This window comes from Natrix helvetica (genome assembly GCF_964273705.1).
Source record: "Natrix helvetica genome assembly, chromosome: 2".
Taxonomy (NCBI): domain Eukaryota; kingdom Metazoa; phylum Chordata; class Lepidosauria; order Squamata; family Natricidae; genus Natrix; species Natrix helvetica.
This window is the reverse complement of record NC_138552.1, coordinates 217450829-217468743: the sequence shown is the minus strand read 5'-3', so window position 1 is coordinate 217468743 and position 17915 is coordinate 217450829. Positions and strand designations below refer to the sequence as shown.

The following is a 17915-nucleotide window of genomic DNA, read 5'->3' as shown; positions in this document are numbered from 1 at the left end:
CCTTAGCAGTGATCAAGAGTTTTAGAAATTCTGGAGGAACTTTTAGGTCTCTACGGCTTTAGAGGATTTACATTCTATGAATGTATTTTTTTTTAATTGTAAGCTTTTATCTCAACTGGAAAAAGTCCATTAAAATCTTGGAAATCTACTTCCTATTAGTGCAGGCAGAGTACTAAGTTAGATGAACTAACTTTCTGGTTCAGTAAAAGTTAGCTTTTTATTATACTCTATTCACACTGAATTAATATTTGATCCTATAGAATAAGGGAACTTATGTAAACCTCTTACGTTTTTAAAGCAGAAATCAGAAGGTATTATATTTTAGTATTTTTACATTTCTCAAAGTACTGTATTAATATAATCTGTTTTCATTTGTTGCAATGAAATGGAATTGGAGCTCTGTTGGGGTTTCAATGAGGTTAATAATTCTACCATTATTAATAGAAATAGTTCAAGACAACAGTAAAGAAAATACATTCTCCTAGACAAAAGTTTATTTGTTCACGATTATTTGTGACTCCCCATGATTTATCAGACTATAAAAAACAGTGACTTTTATGGATACTTAAAATATCACCACTTCTGATAATTAGTATCAGTTTATTAAATATTTCCCTCTCTCTCTGTTGCATACTTAACAATGTGCACTATTTGGAATGTTTCTTGAGATCTTTTCCTTCTCTCTGTTAAACTGTTGGCACACTGTATTCCTTCTTTTTTTTAGAATCTAGGATACCTGTAAGGAACGCAATGACTGCAAGGCTTTAATTGAAGAAGTCTAGAATGGCCTGTCTTTATGTACACTGATAACCTTGGAGCCTGGTTGGAAATGAGGCACACAGTGAGGAAGACTACAAAATACCCTTTCCATCTTGACATGTTTTTGCTACACAGTGGTGGAGAAGAATTCCAGAAGTCAAACTGTTTACACCATCACTTGAGGAACTTTATCAGCATTAATGCTTAGGAGTCTTTGTACGTTCAGTGAATATCACCTGACTCCCTCTTTCATCCAGATATTAATATTTGAATAGTAAGGTAATATCTGAAATGTTTGTCATGATAACAAGGTGATTGTTTTTCTATGGTTGTTTTGTGGTTGTGAAAAAAAAAAGTAAGCTAAGGTTATATAACGTTGAAAGCAATATTTAAAGAAAACGATGATTGCCATTGTATTTATGAAAGATTAATCTGTTTCATGGAAATTAATTCCCATAAAATGTTAATGATGTAACTGATTTTTAAAAAGGTGGTATTTGCAACTCTTGGAATATTAAAAACTAACACAGAAGGCATGTGTGCTACTTGCTGTTCTCGGTTGTCGCACACAGTCTTAAATGTGCATGGCATTTTTTCCCCTTTCCTTGCTGTTAGGAGCAAATATTCCATCAACTCCCCTTTACAATGTCTCTAAAAAAAATCCTAAGATCTGATATTTGAAGAAGATGAGATCATGCTTTCATTCAATGTCACCACACTCTATATATCTATAGACCCAGAATTAGTGAAAGAATCCATGACAGAACTACTATATAATACAACTGACATAACCAAAAATACACTAAGATTGAAATACCCAGAATCATGGACCCCATCAGCTTTTGCTTTACCATCTACTGTATTTTTCAGAGTATAAGACACACCTTAGTTTTTCGGGAGGAAAATAGGGGGGGAAATTCCACCTATCAGGTATTCATTTTTATTCCCATAGCACCAGAAAAGTAAGCAAACACAATAGTATAATAAAATGACACTTCTTGCCATTTTTTTTCTTTCCCCAGCAGCTGGGAAAGGGGGGGGGGGTCTTAACTAGATCTGGGCATTCAGCCAAAAGCATTTAAGCACTTAAAATGTAACAAACCTGAATCAACAAACCAGCCCAGTGCTTGCCTGAAGGAAACCATTGAGAAAACTCAGATAGCCATCCTAAAAATCCCTGCCTTGCCCTTAAAGGGATTATTCCCAAAAGAATAGAAATCGCATAGCCACAGGAACTATCTGCCTTGCCCTTGAGAAGATTATCTCCCAAAAATAGAAACTGGACCTCTTAAGGCAGTCTTCAAATCTTTTTTTCAGCCCTAATGCCTGAAAGGGAGCTTCACTTGTTAGCACCTCATTAGGGCTGAAAAAAAGCTACATTAGGAGTATAAGATGCACCCAAATTTCCACCCTCTTTTAGGGGGGAAAAGGTATGTCTTATACTCCGAAAAATATGGTACCTTCAACTTGACAAATAACTATACCAACAAATCAGAAGAAATACCCGCAACATCACCACTCTCTGGACTTAATAGCAGAAACCATAGTCCCAACACCTAGAAACTATAGCCTATTATAGAATTATAGGTTCCACACATACAGCCCAAAGTATGGATCCGGTATGTGATGACACCTTTGTCATAAAAAAAGGAACAACTAGAGAAGACACATGAAGCTATCAGCAACATCTTCAAAGGACTGAAATTTACAAAGGAAGAAGAAAACAATGCACTGCCCTTCCTAAATATTATTATCAGCAAAGGCAATGATGGCAAATTAGAAACATGTATCTATCATAAAACCACCCACACTAAGCAAGTGCTCCACTAGAAAATAACAATCCAACCTCCCACAAGTTTAGACAAGCATAAACACTCCAGCAACCCTGGACATAAAAAAAAAAAGGAAACATCATCTATACCAACACCTTCCAACAAAATAGATACACATTTTATCAAAGCATGCTTGACCACTTAGCCCACTACAGCACAACTAACAAAAGATGTGAAAAGCTTTGCTGTACATCAAAAATGTCTCAGAAACAACCCACAGAGTATTACAACCACAGGACATCACCATAGCACACACATCAACTAAAGCCCCTAAAATATCTTAAGTAAACCAAAAGATCCAGTAGCTTCAGAAATAAAAACAGGGATCATCTACAACATATAAGAGCAATTACAGCCTTTATGTAACATAGATTAGCAGAGCACATCTATGACCACCAACTGGCAGAACAAGACATGGACAGACTTCACCATAGTTTCAATTCTAGACTAAATTAGGTCCCAAAACACCAAACATCCTGGATGCCTGGCACTCATCAACAGGCACATAGAGATAAACAACATCTACATACCATTCAAAACAGAAAATCAAAAAGATAAAAAAAACCACACCACCACCTTGGCAGCAGTCAACACCCAGATGAGCAGAGATTAGCACCGCGACCAAGACCAGATCACAATCAAGCAGTAAACAATAACCTAAGCAAGGAATTACCAACACACACAAAAATCAAACTAAACAGCTTAATCAAGGAACCACCAAAAACAATCCCATCAGCACTGTCAGGGCAGGTGACATATATATAAACAGAGCAAACCTCAATCTCTTCTAGCACTGATGTTGGCCCTTTGGGTAATGAAATCTCTGCAAGAAAACAAACAAGTTCAGAGATCACCAAAGACCCCACACTATAAGTTTGAGTAAACAGAATTTTAAATATTGTAAAAAGAAAAAAGCAGCACCTTCCTGGTCCTTTATGAAAAAATACTGCAAATCCAAAAAGTTCTATGCTGTTTCAGTTCCCCAGTTATCACTCCATTCCTCATAAACAATTAAAAATTGACATAGAATTACAGTGAAGCTTTCATATAATCAGGTTTGAAATGCTGAAGACTGGGCAGGGCACATCAGCAGGCATCAATACTTTGCTCTTCAACTGATAACAAATGTGAATGTAAAAGTGGACAGCCAGGCTCCTGCCTCTGAATTGCTGCTTATCTTGGAACAACTTTCTTTTAGCCTCACTTTATTCGAAAGGCAAATAAACATTATTTTACTTTCTATCCAAAAGAAAAATAAATGGCCACCTTTGCTACTGTACTACTATTATTTCGTAAGGGCAACACCTATACTCAGGAATTTAAAACTGTATACATATATTTTAAGGACTCTGGCAATACTTTTTATGACTCAAGCAAGCTGTCTGATGAAGTGAACTGTAACTCATGAAAGCCTTTTACTATAGTAAGAAGTGGTTCTCCCTGTTTTGGGGGTGGGTGGTGGGTACCTCTGACTAACACAACTCTCCTATAAGAGCTCTCCTGTTGTTTTAAAAATATGGGGATATAAACAGGAGAACTGCAAAAAAGAAATCACACTGATTAAATCACACAGTTGGTGTTAGGATGATCCTAAAAACTGCGGGGTCCTTGGTGCCCTCTGAGCTTGGTTGTTTTCTTGCAGACTTTTCATTACCCAACTAGCTTACCCATCATGATCCTAAAAACTGCCTCAAGACACAGCAAGAATCCACTCTGAATGAATGGAAGACAATTTGATCTCGCAGCGAGAAGACCGTCTTCCTTTCCCCTCCAAAATCTGCTACTCTACCCGAGTTGGAAGAGAGCGTCAAAAAAGCAAAAATCCCTGTATCGAACTGATGGCGCGATTCACAAGTCCGATCCATGGGTATTTGTCCTTCAGTTTTCATTCGGAAACCGCTCTGCACAGATCGGAGCCTTCTTCTATGCCAGGGATGAGCCACCGTGGCCATTTTATGACCCCGCGGACTTCAAGTCCCAGAATTCCTGAGCCAAGCCGTGCTTGTTCAGGAATTCTGGGACTTGAAGTCCACAGGCCGTAAAATTGTCAGCGTTGCCCACACTTGCTGTGTGGTGAACTGGGAACCGACTGCGAAGTGCACCGGGACAGAGAAGCCGCCGCCCCGCTAGAGGCGCTCGCTTCTCTCGTCGCAAAGTTGCCCGGCTGCTGACATTTTTCGCCGCTTCTGGAGGCCGCTGCCGCCGATTGCTTAAAAGAAAGAAAGAAAATGTGCTCGCACCAGGTCGAGTTGGGCTTCGTGGAAGAAGCGGCGCCTTGGCGGCTGCGCAGTGACCAATTTCCTTGCAAAGTCGGGGGCAGGCCGGCTTGGCTGGGCGAGGCCGGCTTGCCGGGATCCTCCGAGCTTCGTTGCGGCGTGTGCGGGCAGCCGTGCGCGTTCCTCTTGCAGCTCTATGCGCCGGTGCAAGAGCGTCCTGAGGCCTTCCACAGGAGCCTCTTCCTCTTCGGCTGCCGCCAGCCTTCTTGCTACCGCCCCGCCGGCCCAGCCCCGGGCAGCCTGAGAGGTGAGGGGAGCGCTGCACGTGGGTGGATCGTCCTTTGCAAGAGTCCCACCCGAGAAAGAGTCGGGGGGCGCAACCCCCGATGGCGACGACACAGCTCGAGCGTTCCACCCGCGTGCGTGCGTGCGTGCGTGTGTAGTCGGAGCATCTTCTGCTTGTTCACTTGGGCGTAGCTTTAACATCCCCAGGGAGTGTGCAGCGGGCTACCTCCTGAGAAGGAAACAGCTGCCCTTCTGAGGAAGTGGCTTGTAAATAGGTGGTAATAAAATCAGGTTAGTTAGGTTTCAAGATGCAAAAAGACGGTTTTGGTAAGCCAGTTCTCAGAATACTGTACAGAATAACAGCGTTGGATGGGACCTCGGAGGTCTTCTAGTCTAACTTGTATCTTCTATCTTCTTCAATCTTGTAGCGCAAGTAGGGAACTGTACCGTTTCAGACAGATGGTGATTCAACAACCTCTTCTTAGAAATCTCCATTGATGGAGCACCCACAAGTTGGGGACTCACTTTCTTCTGCTTGGAGATTAATAGTGGACAATGGTGATTAATAGTGGACAATAGTGAATTGTCTGGAACAGGGCACAGTTTGTGATATTAAGTTATACCACATTATAAAGTTATGTTATTTAAGCACCCATAAACCTGTTGCCTTGAAATAACTACACTGCACATAAGGTGAAGGTAAAGGTTCCCCTCGCACATATGTTCTAGTCGTTCCCAACTCTAGTGGGTGGTGCTCATCTGTTTCAAAGCCGAAGAACCAGTGCTGTCCAAAGACATCTCTGGCGTCATGTGGCCGGCAGGACTAAATGCCAAAGGTGCATGGAACACTGTTACCTTCCCACCAAAGATGGTCCCTATTTTTCTACTTGCATTTTTAGTTGCCTTCGAACTGCTAGGTTGGCAGGATCATAAAAGAACATGATCACACGTTTGTGAACTGCCCAAGCTTTCTTAAGTAGTGGAGAATCCACAACCTGCTTTTTTTTTTTGATTATTTACCAAAACTTTTGGCCAGCCCCTCAAAGAATGCAGTTTCCCTCATTCAATTGGCTCTCCCCAGGTTTTCACCATCCATTCTACAGATCTTGCCTTCTGCATGGCCTTGCCAAAAGGAAGTAGTAAAGATGATTCTGGCTTTGACTAGAGGAAGATGGGAGACAGAAGTTGCAGGGCAACACAAAGCACTGTGTAAAAATGTAGCAAGGAAGTGAATGAAATAAATATTATTTATTTCTATTAGTGTGGCAAAACATCTCATTTATATGCTGCCTATTATTCCATATTCTGGACAGCATTTTTTCTATTAGAGCCTTCAAGAATTAAATAGAATGTATAAAGGTTAATTCCAGGGAATCCCCATGCATTGTTTTGGTGTGGGAAGAGATTAAACTAGAATGACATAAAAGTAGTATGTCATGTGTATTTCTGTTAGATAATATATTTTTCTCACTTAAGTTTTTAGGAATCAGCTTCCAAGAAAGAATGATACTTACTCTTATAATCCACCACCTGAAGAGGCACCTTTGGAAGAGTTACCTTCTGTGAATCTGCAGCTAAAATGCGGAGCTATGCTTTGCAGAGTCTGTGGTTGCTTGGGACCCAGCACATGTTCCAAATGTCATAAGGCTCATTATTGTAGCAAAGACCATCAGATCAAAGATTGGAAAGCAGGACATAAGGTGTCATGTTTGCAGCCTGGTAGGTAGCTAGAGATACCCTTGAACAATAAGAGCGCACCAAAATAAAATAAATATAAGAATGTATGTTGGAACATATAGTCTTTTGATTTGTGTGCATTAGCACTCTAGTTATAAGAGAGTTTATTTTCTATGTTAGTAGTACCAAAAAATTGGACGTGATTAATAATGTTTTATGGCAATGTCCTTTTAATGTCCTCTGTTGGTATCTTTCCTAGAATAAGCACCATGTTCTTTTAAAAAAAAGACTTCTAGTGGAAAAATAAGGAACACAGTTATCTACATGCCTAGCTAATGGCTTAGCTGGTGGTTTTGTAAATATTATTTTCCAGGGCGCTGCTCTGGAGAGTCCAAAGAAGGGTTAAACACAGCCAATCTGCCCAGAACTGAATTGAAACTTTAAGCCACGCCTCTGGTGCCGACTCTCCTCAGATTTTTTCAATTCAGCTAGCCCAGTAGACGCGCTTTAAGATTTCTCCAGTTCTAAGATTGATTCCTTGGACTCTCCAGAGGAAGAATAATTTTTTAAAACAGTATATTTAAGGATTTTTAGAGCCGGCTAGTGAGTTTTAAATTTAAGTTTGTTTTTTTCCCTTTTTAATTGGGTTTTTCTCACCCTTTCGGCTCTCCTGGAGTCCGGGGCTTTGCTCTGGCTCCTAGAAGCCGCAGGCAGCTGTTGGGGGAAGCGCGTGGGTCGGAGTGCCGACGCCAGCGCTGTTGGGGCACCCCTACTGGGGGCCGATTCCCACTGGAAGCCCTCCGTTGCAATTTGTGCTTCTAGCAAGTCAAATTGCTGCGTGGGCTTCCAGGGCAGCCATTTTGGCTTCCTCCCTCTTTAAAATTGGCGCGCAAAGCTCCGGTGAGTTCCGGCCGCCATTTTGGATTGCGCAATCTTCCGGCTTTACTTTTAAAAGTTTTTTGCCGCAGCTGCCTGGTGCCTGGCTCTTTGCAGGAGCCGCGTGGAGTCAGACTTGCCCAGTGTGACCGGCGACCTGGGCCCCAATCCAAGCAAGGGATAGCGGCGTGGGATCGTGGCCTGCTGGGTCGCCTCATTTACTCTCCTGCAGGCGCTGGGAGCGAATTCTGCTCGCGCCTAAGAAATTCCAAGCTACTTCAGGCCTTGCAGTTTCTCTGTCTCCTCAGGAGCATCGTGCTGCGGTGGGCTTTCTGGAGGTGGTGAGTGGTGGTTTCCCATCCCCCTACTGCCCCAACCAGTGATTGTTACCATGGCAGATCAGGTCCCTGAGACTTCTGAGGGTGTCTCTTCCAGAGCCCCTGTAAGACAGGCCGGGAAAGCTGCCAGGGAGGCCATTAGAGGGAGTAAGCCTTACTCCAGGCATGGCCCCAAGCAGGGCTCAGGCCTAGACAAAGATGCATTAAGGCGACAGAAGGCCTTAGAAAAACAGTTTTCCAAAGCCCAACAGCAGGCCCAATCTTCCCTTTCGGTGTCTCCTGGGGAGCCCTCCAGGGAAATTCCTCCAGCCCAGGGAGGCCCCATTTCTGATAGTGAAGAAGAAGGGGATTCCTTGGCCATGGCAACTTCTCCAGGCCATTCCATGGCTGATCAGGCTGATCTCTTTGCCTGTCCCTCTGATATGGAGGAGGGACCAGCTCCAATGGGGCCCTTAGCCCCTCAACAGCCGATCCCCGGGCCCACTCAAAGGGTTCGCCCCATTGAGGCCCAAGGGCCTAACCTATCCACTGATATGCAGGAAATAATTAACAGGGCCATTTCCCAGGGCATTGAGGCAGGCATGCGAAAAGGTGGCAAGCGCACTCGCAAGACCCACCATTTGCAACCCCAGGAGGATTCCAGAGAGATGGCTCCTAGCCTTCCACCTCCGTCCCTGCATTCTTCAGTGGCCTCCGATGAGTCAGACTGGGAGGAAGAAGAGGATTTTCTTCCTAGGCAGGAAGCTGAATTCTCTGGGGATGAGGCAAGCCCCGCCAAAAAGCCGGCCTTTTCAGGCTTATTTAATTTGGATAATTTCAAAACCATTTTAGATAAGGCTAAGATCTCAACTCACATGGGGTCCACCCCCCGCCCCCCAGCTCAGGTGGTTGTAGACCCTGATGATCTATTTGGGGATCTCTTTGAGGAACCCATTTCGGTCCAGGAAATAGTTCCTGTACCCAAGATGTTCCTCAATTTAGTTCAAGACAGTGGGCGCAGCCAGCTACCATGGCTACCCCCAGCAGCCATGACAAGAAGCTATATACGGTGGATGCCAGCCTGGAGGAGCTGCTCAAGCTCCCTCCTATCGATCCCCCTGTAGCGGCTCTTACCTCCTCTTCTGTGCTCCCTCCTGACCTGTTGGAGGGGCTCAAGGCTGAGGACAAGAGAACCGAAACTGCTTGTCACAAGACCCATCAGGCAGCTGCATGGGCCATTAAGTCCTCCGTTTCAGCCTCCTCTTTCTCCAGGGCGGCTCTCCTGTGGCTGAGGCAGTTGTTGAGGAAGATACCTGCCAAGGACGTTAAAGTCAGGCAGGATATCAATAAAATCATGGCAGCCACAGAGTACACTGCTGATGCCACTCTGAATGCTGCTAAGTTGCCTCGCGTGCCCTAGCGTCTAATGTTACTTCCAGACGCCTCCTGTGGCTAGGCACTGGAATGTGGATATGCGCTCCAAATGGAAGCTTGTTACTGCCCCCTTTAAAGGGTACAAGCTGTTTGGTGAGGTCCTTGATCCAGTCCTTGTGGAAAACAAGGACAAAAAGAAAGTGATGCCATCAGTCACCAAAAAGCCTGATCGTAAAGGTCCTGGCTCTTACAGGAGGGAGGCCTTTCGGAACAATGAGCCCTCCACCAGCTCCGCCCCCTATCATCGGGCGTATCCCCAGCAGGGTGAGCGGTCTCAGGACCGTCAGTCCTTTCGAGACAGAGGTCGCCAGCAGCCCTTCTCCAAGCGGCCATTTCGGGGGGGCTCTGGCTCCCGACCCTTTAGGAGGTATAAATGACCATCACAGGTCAGCTCCCATAGGAGGGCGGTTGCAGTTGTTCCACGCCAAATGGGAGCAGACCACGTCAGACCAGTGGGTACTTCAAACGGTCCGCATGGGTCTCACTTTAGAATTCTGGTCCCCCCCTCCCTGCCACTTCATCCGGTGTCCAGTTCCCTCAGGGTTAGTCAAAAGATCCCTCATGGAACAGGAGATAAGGCACCTCAAGGAGATCAGGGCCATAGAACCTGTCCCAGCAGGCCAGGAAGGAAGAGGGTTTTACTCCATCCTGTTTCTGGTCCCCAAAAACTCAGGAGGGTGGAGGGGGATATTAGATCTAAAGAGGTTCAATCACCACGTGACATATCGCAGGTTCAAGATGCAGTCCCTCCAGTCCATCTTGGGGGCATCAGGCCAGGCGATATACTAACGTCCATAGACCTCAAAGAGGCCTACCTCCACATCCCTATCCGCAAAGCCCACCGCAAGTTCCTGAGGTTCTCTTACGCGGGCCTCCATTACCTCCGGGACCACGGGTTCACCATCAACCTGGAAAAAAGTCATCTCGTTCCCACGACCAGACTGAAGCATCTAGGGGCCGTCATCGACACCACCTCGGGCACGGTATCCCTGTCCCCGGAAAGGGTGGCCAGCCTTCGGGAGATGGTCGTTCAGGTGCAGCAGTCACGTCTAGTCAAGGTGGTTGAGCTCTCACAGCTCCTCGGCAAGATGATCTCGTGCCTGTCAATCGTGCCTTGGGCGAGACTTCACTCCCGTCCCCTTCAGTGGTTCCTGCTTCCATATCAAAGAACAAACGAAAGCAGCTCAACAAGACTGATTCCAGTTCCAGCAGAGGTACGTCGCTCTCTAAGTGGTGGTTGTCTCCGGCCCTGTTAAAGGGGTCGCCATTCAAGGAGCCAGTCAGGCTCACCATCACAACGGATGCCAGCCTGTTCGGTTGGGGGGCCCACTGCCACAACCAGCTCGCACAGGGCAGGTGGTCCCCTTCCGAAGCCGCTCACAGCATCAACTGGCTGGAGCTGAGGGCAGTCAGGCTTGCGCTGAAGCGCTTCCAGAGCACCGTTCAGGGCCACCACGTGCGCATCATGACAGACAATGTCGCCACCAAGGCGCACATCAATCGACGGGGGAACGCGCTCCAGATCCCTGATGAAGGAGGCAGAGCTCTTGGGTCGATGGGCGGAGAGGTATCTCCTTTCTCTTCAGGCGGAGCACATCTCGGGCACGAGCAACACCCAGGCGGACTGGCTGAGCAGATCCACAGTCGACCACTCGGAGTGGCGTCTACATCCGCTGCTGTTCCAGCAACTGTCCCAGAGGTTCGGCCTCCCGCTGGTGGACCTGTTCGCCACCGCGGCCAACGCGCATCTTCCGCGGTTCTTCACAAGGTTCCACGACCCGAGGGCGGAAGGAGTCAACGCGCTGCACGGCCCGTGGCCGAAAGGTCTGCTTTACGCTTTTCCCCCGCTACCTCTTCTTCCCAGAGTCATCAGGAAGATCCTAGCAGAGGAGGCGGAGGTGCTGCGGGTAGCACCGTACTGGCCCAGGAGAACCTGGTTTGCAGACTTGGTGAGTCTTTCGATCACACCACCGTGGCGGATTCCTCCACAGGACATCTCTCTCAGCCAGGGGGCCCTTCAACATCCAGAACCCCAGTGGCTGCAGCTGGCCGTCTGGCACTTGAGAGGGATCTCCTAAGCAGAGGCAAGTTGTCAGACAAGGTGATTGGCACCATCCAAGCGTCACGACGGCAGTCCACGACGCGCATCTACGACGCCACTTGGAAATCCTTCACCAGCTGGTGCACGGCTCATGGTACGTCTGCGCCCCTTGCTTCGGTTCCTGTCATCCTGGACTTCCTGCAGGAAGGTTTGGACAAGGGCCTGGCACCTAACACCCTAAGGCGCCAGGCGGCAGCCCTGTCAACCATCCTCTCAGTTGAGGGCTACGCATCTCTTGGCCGGAATCCGACCATCCGCAGTTTCCTCAGGGGAGCGACCAACCTGAGACCCCCAGTGGTCCAAAGATACCCATCTTGGGATCTCAATGTAGTGTGCGGTCCCTCATCGGCCCCCCGTTTGAGCCCATTAAGACGGCCAGTCTCAGACACCTCACATTCAAGACGGTTTTTCTGGTCGCTATCACGTCTGCTCGTCGCATATCGGAACTGGCTGCCTGTCAGTCAGAGAGGACTTGTGTCTCATTCGTAACGACAGAGTAATCCTGAGGCTGGACCCTTCCTTCAGTCCGAAGGTCAATTCCGGGTTTCATCGGGCGCAGGAGGTGGTCCTTCCAGATTTTTGTCCGCATCCTCGGCACCCGAGGGAAAAGCGCTGGCACATGCTGGATGTGCGCAGGACTATTCGCAGATACATCAAGCGCACGGCCAGTTTTCGGAAATCCGAATCTCTATTCGTCTCCTTTCAACCAGCTTCTCAAGGCAAGAAGGTCTCTTCATCTACCATCGGCGGATGGCTGCGAGCCTGTATTGCGCTTGCCCACGTTTTACAGTCCGTTCCTGTGCCTCGCAATATCACAGCACATTCGACTAGAAGCGCCGCCACCACAGCTGCCTGGTCTACACAGGCACCGATTGAAGAGATCTGCAAGGCGGCCACCTGGACTTCTCTGTCTCCATTTGTCCGAAATTACAAACTGGACAGTTTTGCATTGGTGGAAGGGGCCTTTGGGAGGCGTGTCCTTCAGGGCATCCATACCAGCGGAGCGACCCTGATGGCTGAGCCTTCCCGCCCTAGTGACAGTTAGCTTGGGCATGTCCCTTCTTTGGACTCTCCAGAGCAGCGCCCTGGAAAATGACCATTGTCTTACCTGAAGGGTCCTTTTCAGGGCGCTGCAACGGAGAGTCCACCCCGCCCTGGGGTCTATTCTCCGCTGGTGTTTGTGAAGTCACAGTGTTGTTTGTTGTTTCTGTTATTGTTGTTGGACTATTTTTGACTTGTTCCATATTAGACTTCCAGTTGAAGTTTCAGCGCGCAACTGTTCCACGTCTTCATTGAATAAATCTGAGGAGAGTCGGCACCAGAGGCGTGGCTTAAAGTTTTAATTCAGTTCTGGGCAGATTGGCTGTGTTTAACCCTTCTTTGGACTCTCCGTTGCAGCGCCCTGAAAAGGACCCTTCAGGTAAGACAATGGTCATTTTCTTTATCATGTTTATTTTTTTACAAAAGCAAAAATGCTAGGGTTAGCATTGTCAACTCCTGTTGGCCCTGCCATGCTATAGGCCCTATTTGCTGCTGCCCCAATTATGCCCTTTGTTTGTTCATTTGGGAGCTTTAGCTAAAATGGTAGTTTTGAAGCTTTTTGGAACAATCCTCATTCTTTAAAACATAAATCTATTGTTCAATTAAATATGCATACTATGGGGCTTTTTTAAGGGTTACTTGATTTGGCTCTCTGGACTTGGCTGACACATAATTCTAGGTGAGAGGCCGTCATTTTTAAGGTACAAGGGTCATATATACCATATCAAGGGCAAATAAACCACATTTGGCTTGGTACAATTCTGAATGTAAACCATATTTGCTGTCTAGTAATTTTGAGATTTGTTGCACAACCTCACAAAGGCATATTTGTGTCAGGAAAAGTTGCCCTGATGCATGTGAAATAATGCGGTGGTCTCAAAGTTAAAGAATTTCCTCCCACCACCACAGGCACCAAGAAACATGCTTAATTAAAACATGTTTCCTAATTCTAATCATAGACCAGAAATATTGAGTAGAGGAGAATGATCAGAGGTGGTATTGGACTGGTTCTCCCAAACTGCTAGCGGAAATCGTGGGTGGCTGCACCCACTTGCCCCAGCTCTACGCCATCCCATTTAGCCCTTTTTTCACCAAAAGCTCATGTACGGAAGGCTATGCCCGTAGGTGGCGGGTGCGAGTGAAGTGCATGCGTGCTCACATTTGTGAACCGGTAAGTCAATACCACCACTGAGGATGATATTGTTGAACTTGGTGTGGACTGACAATTCTTTACATGTCAGGGAGGAAACCCAACTGGAGTTAGCAGGACTCAGAGAGAACTGAGAAACAAACTATTTGGTGGAAAGGATTGTCATTTTTGGAGAACGGATTAGATGCCAGCAAGGAGAGCATGAGAAAGATGCTAGATCAAATTATTTTCCCCTGCTCTCATTAACTTCCCTGTCATACAAGTGAGCCCATAAGTGAAAGCCCCTAAAGTAGCTAAGAGAGGGAGTGGAATAGATTTGTGAAAAAAAATCCATTTTAATTTTGTTTGTTTGTTTAAGGCTATATATGTACAGTTAAAATAAAGCCATAGTATATGGTCAATATCATTGTAAATAGAGAATGGGGTTGTCTGGAAAATTCCTGCCTTTTCTCCACCCTCTGACAAATGTATAATAATAAAATCTAGGAGAAAGTAAACGAAGACTTTCTTCATTTTCTTTATTGGCTTTTTGTTTTATAGAAGATGTAATTCCGGATCATAAATTTCTGTTCCCCGAGTATGAAATTGTAAGAGAACATGAGGAGTTGGATTCTGTTGCCGTCAATGACACAGAGCAGGAAGATTTAGAGAAAAATGAGGACACAACAGGTAAATCTAGTGATAAATATGAATGAGTCCATGTTTCAATACTGTAAATTTTTATTTTAAATTGAAGTATATCTTAAAGAATGTATAGATCTGCCTTTCAGATCAAATGACAAGAGCTTTTTTCAAAAAAAAACAACCTTAGAGTTTGCTTAAAAGTTAAGAGTTAACCTGAGACATATAAGTATGTTGTGTCAGAACTGCATTGAAGTGTAATTGCTAAAAACATCTGGTTCATTTTCCTCTCATTTTGACATTGAAAGTACATACCATGGTAATAGAAGCTGTAAGGTGGTTTTAACAAGCACCACCAAATTCTTCAATTCCAGTTCAGAAGAAAAGAGGAAACATTTGCAACATCAATTTTCAGTCTTGCTCTGCACAATGCAAATCTCATTCTCTCCTCTTTTTTGCAGGCTTCTAAGATGGACACAATATTTCTCATTGTTTATGAGCTTTTTAAACATCAAATTTCATGAATACTGACTCATCCCTGACAGACTGAGCCAAAAGCATTTTTTTACAATATTTCAGCGTTACAACTTAAATACTGTTATTTTTTCCCCCAGATGAAGCTTTTGAATTATTAGAGGAGATGTCCTTGGAGAGGATGGCAAAACATGAAACTCCGGAAGATAAAATTTTTCAAACATTCAAAGAAAGAATATCTTTGGAACCAGAACAGGTGTTTTAAATGTATTTTTCATGTCCATTAATGTGATATACTGATATATTACTATGGGACTGGGATATGGATAATCCAGCCCAGAATTTTGTCACTTTGAATTAATTTCGTACTTTGTGCTACCAAAACGTTTAGATGGAGACTAGCAACAAATGAAATGAAACTTAAAAGAGTTGGATGTTGGAAATTGAGCCATTAGTACCGTTTTGCATGGAAATGCTAGTAAGACAAAGGCCACAACATATTAAATCAATGTAAAACATTCACAAATGTGTGCATACTATGCCTCATCTTTCAGCTATGTCTTAATCAAGAAAGGAAGTCATGTGAATCATGTAATCTTGGACTGGTTGTCATTTCCATTTGCCAAATTGGGATTTGAAAACCCAAAAGCCTAAGCTTCAAAATACGGCTTTTATAGTTAATAGCAGATGCTCCATATTCATGATTGTTAAGCTCTGCACATAGAAGGATAGAATGGTGATGTACTTATTAGCCCTTTACAGTGGCTTAGAAACTAGAACAGGTTTGGGGGGAAACTACCAAGATGATAATCACTTTAGTGGAAGCATGCTTCATACAATCCTGCAACTTAAGTAATTACATGGTACATAGAAATCAGCATTTAATACAAGATACTTCTATCAATTGAAAAAGAGAATTTCTTAGTTCATATGATATATACTCCTACAAAATGTACATCATTCTATTTTCAATTCTGATTCTTCTTGAATTTCAGATTATCAGATACTGCAGAAATGGAGAAGGGCCCATCTGGATTTCAGGGTTAAATATTCCTCAGGACACAGATATTCCCAACTGTCAGTGTGGTAGTAAAAGAGTATTTGAATTCCAGGTATGGACGTTTGGCAGGACTGCACATAAAAGGCCATAAAGCTTCTTTTTCACACGTCTTAGTTTATCTACTTTTCTCTTGGATGTTTCAAAAATTGATAATACAATAATACACTGAGCTTTCTGGTTATAGATTAAAGTGATTTGACCACTTAGTTTTAAAAGCTCACTTAAAGTATTTTGTCTGTTTAAGGTGATGCCACAGCTTCTAGCTCACTTAAATGTGGACAGTCTTGGAGAAAGCATTGACTGGGGGACACTGGCTATCTACACATGTACTGTGAATTGCGATCTAGGAAACCACTATGCTGAAGAGTTCATCTGGAAGCAGGACATTTCCAATTCTGTTTAATTTCTGCAAAGCTTAAGCAGCGAGATAGTTTTCTTCCGTATCATAATTTTTTCTTACCTTTTATATTCAAGCTGATAACAATGATCACCATGAGACTAGAGGGGTGATTATTTTACTAGAACTCTGAAGTGAAAAAAAAAATCAAATCATGATAGACATGATGTGGTGATACATTCACTCTAATAAAGGCTCAAGTGAGAAATGAATTGTTGTTTCCACTGTTTATTTTCCTCCATTCATCCCTGAGACCATTCCCACTGCCATCCTTAGTGAAGGATCTTAAGAGTCTTGTCAGAATTTGCTTTGGGTGAACTTTCTCCTGTCTCATAACCATTAACCATCGGTTGCATTGTGGGAGAGATCCTCGTCAACTTATTTTTCATTGTGCTCATTTTGGATGCCGCCTTAGAATGATTTATATCCTGAAGTAGAACGTAAGTAATGGATATAACCATGGCTTGGGACCCAGTTTTCTGAGGGACCATCTCCTGCCGCTCACATCTACCTGAACCATCAGAGCAGAGAGGTAGGGAATGTTGCAGTTCCCATTCTCGAGGGAAATCTACCTGGTGGGACCCAGAAGAAGGGTCTTCTCCGTGGTGGCTCCTTCTCTCTGGAACATCATTCCCCCAGAGATTAGAATGCTCCCCACTCTAATACTCTTCCGAAGTGCGCTGAAGACCTGGTTCTGCCGGTGGGCCTGGGGAGTGGGATGGAGCCCATTAAATGGCTTGTGTGATCTGCTGTCGCCAGGGCGGGGGGTGATTTTGTTATATTGTACTATATTTATTTGATTCTTTTGATTGTTTTAAATGGGGTCTTATATTCTGTAAGCCGCCTTGGGTCGCCATGGGCGAATAGGGGGCAATATAAATTCAATAAATAATAGTTTGTTTCAAAGGACTGCTTACTTTGAAATTTAATTTAACAAACCAGGAAAGCTTTGGCAAAACCAGGTATGGAATGAAATTTGAAATATGGAATTCATAGTTTATTCCATTATATAACTATGGAACACTATAGTGAGGTCATCCAATCCAGGAACTGATTCTTTAGTTTCTTTGATGAGAAATGGAAATAAAAGATTAGCATCTTTGAAACATGCAGATTGGGATAAAGGCAAAGCAAGCATTTTAAAAAAAATACTCTTCAGTACAGTATGTTGGCTGGAATATGCTGTTCATATCTGTGAAGACATCCACTCATTCAATCAAGAGTCTAGAATTTTCACATTCATCCTGTTGTTTTCATTAAGAAATTGGTTGGCTTGTAGCTGACAAGTCACAAAATGAATAATGGATATTTCTCATTGCAGTGGAAATAAACCAATGGGATGAGTCTCGAAGTGCAAACAGGAAGCTTTACTTTTGAGTTCAAAGTTTCCATGATAATTTGCAATGTAATTCAATAAAAATTGCAAGTAAGCTGCTATGTATATTTCTGAATACAGTATGTCCCATTCTTTCATTGGCTGTGGTCTGAAATCACTCATTATGCTTTATTGAAATTATTGATCAATTCATACTAAAAATAATGATGGAGGTAAAGTCTTGTCATTTTGGTATTGAATGGCTCAACCTCTTCTTGGCCATTGTAAGAGGAGAAGAGAAGGAAGGTGAAGAGAAATTATATCTGAAATTCACCTAGTTGCTTTATAGGAGAGGGATGA

The 17915-nt window shown here is 44.3% G+C and overlaps 2 protein-coding genes across 3 annotated transcripts in view; both read left to right on the top strand.

Moving 5' to 3' along the window:
* Positions 1 to 1291, top strand: part of GNPAT (glyceronephosphate O-acyltransferase) — a 32653-nt gene extending 31362 nt beyond the window's left edge. For both annotated transcript variants that reach the window (XM_081941784.1, XM_081941785.1), the window contains exon 16: positions 725 to 1291. In XM_081941784.1, the coding sequence (XP_081797910.1) occupies positions 725 to 768 (44 nt within the window). In that variant the 3' untranslated portion in view covers positions 769 to 1291. The remainder of the gene's footprint in view (positions 1 to 724) is intronic.
* A 3387-nt stretch (positions 1292 to 4678) lies between these two features.
* Positions 4679 to 16452, top strand: PDCD2 (programmed cell death 2). The gene is made up of 6 exons (XM_081945282.1): positions 4679 to 5114; positions 6569 to 6811; positions 14229 to 14357; positions 14924 to 15039; positions 15779 to 15895; positions 16088 to 16452. Exons 1-6 carry the CDS (start codon positions 4820 to 4822, stop codon positions 16244 to 16246), a joined length of 1059 nt encoding a protein of 352 aa, XP_081801408.1. The 5' UTR covers positions 4679 to 4819; the 3' UTR covers positions 16247 to 16452.
* Positions 16453 to 17915: the final 1463 nt, after the last annotated feature.

Excerpts from the sequence above, each read along its gene's own strand:
- PDCD2 (XM_081945282.1), top strand. The coding sequence starts at position 4,820 with ATGTGCTCGCACCAGGTCGAGTTGGGCTTCGTGGAAGAAGCGGCGCCT. Across the intron at positions 14,358-14,923 it reads GAAAAATGAGGACACAACAG|ATGAAGCTTTTGAATTATTA; the intron begins GTAAATCTAGTG and ends TTTTTCCCCCAG. Across the intron at positions 15,896-16,087 it reads AAAGAGTATTTGAATTCCAG|GTGATGCCACAGCTTCTAGC; the intron begins GTATGGACGTTT and ends TGTCTGTTTAAG.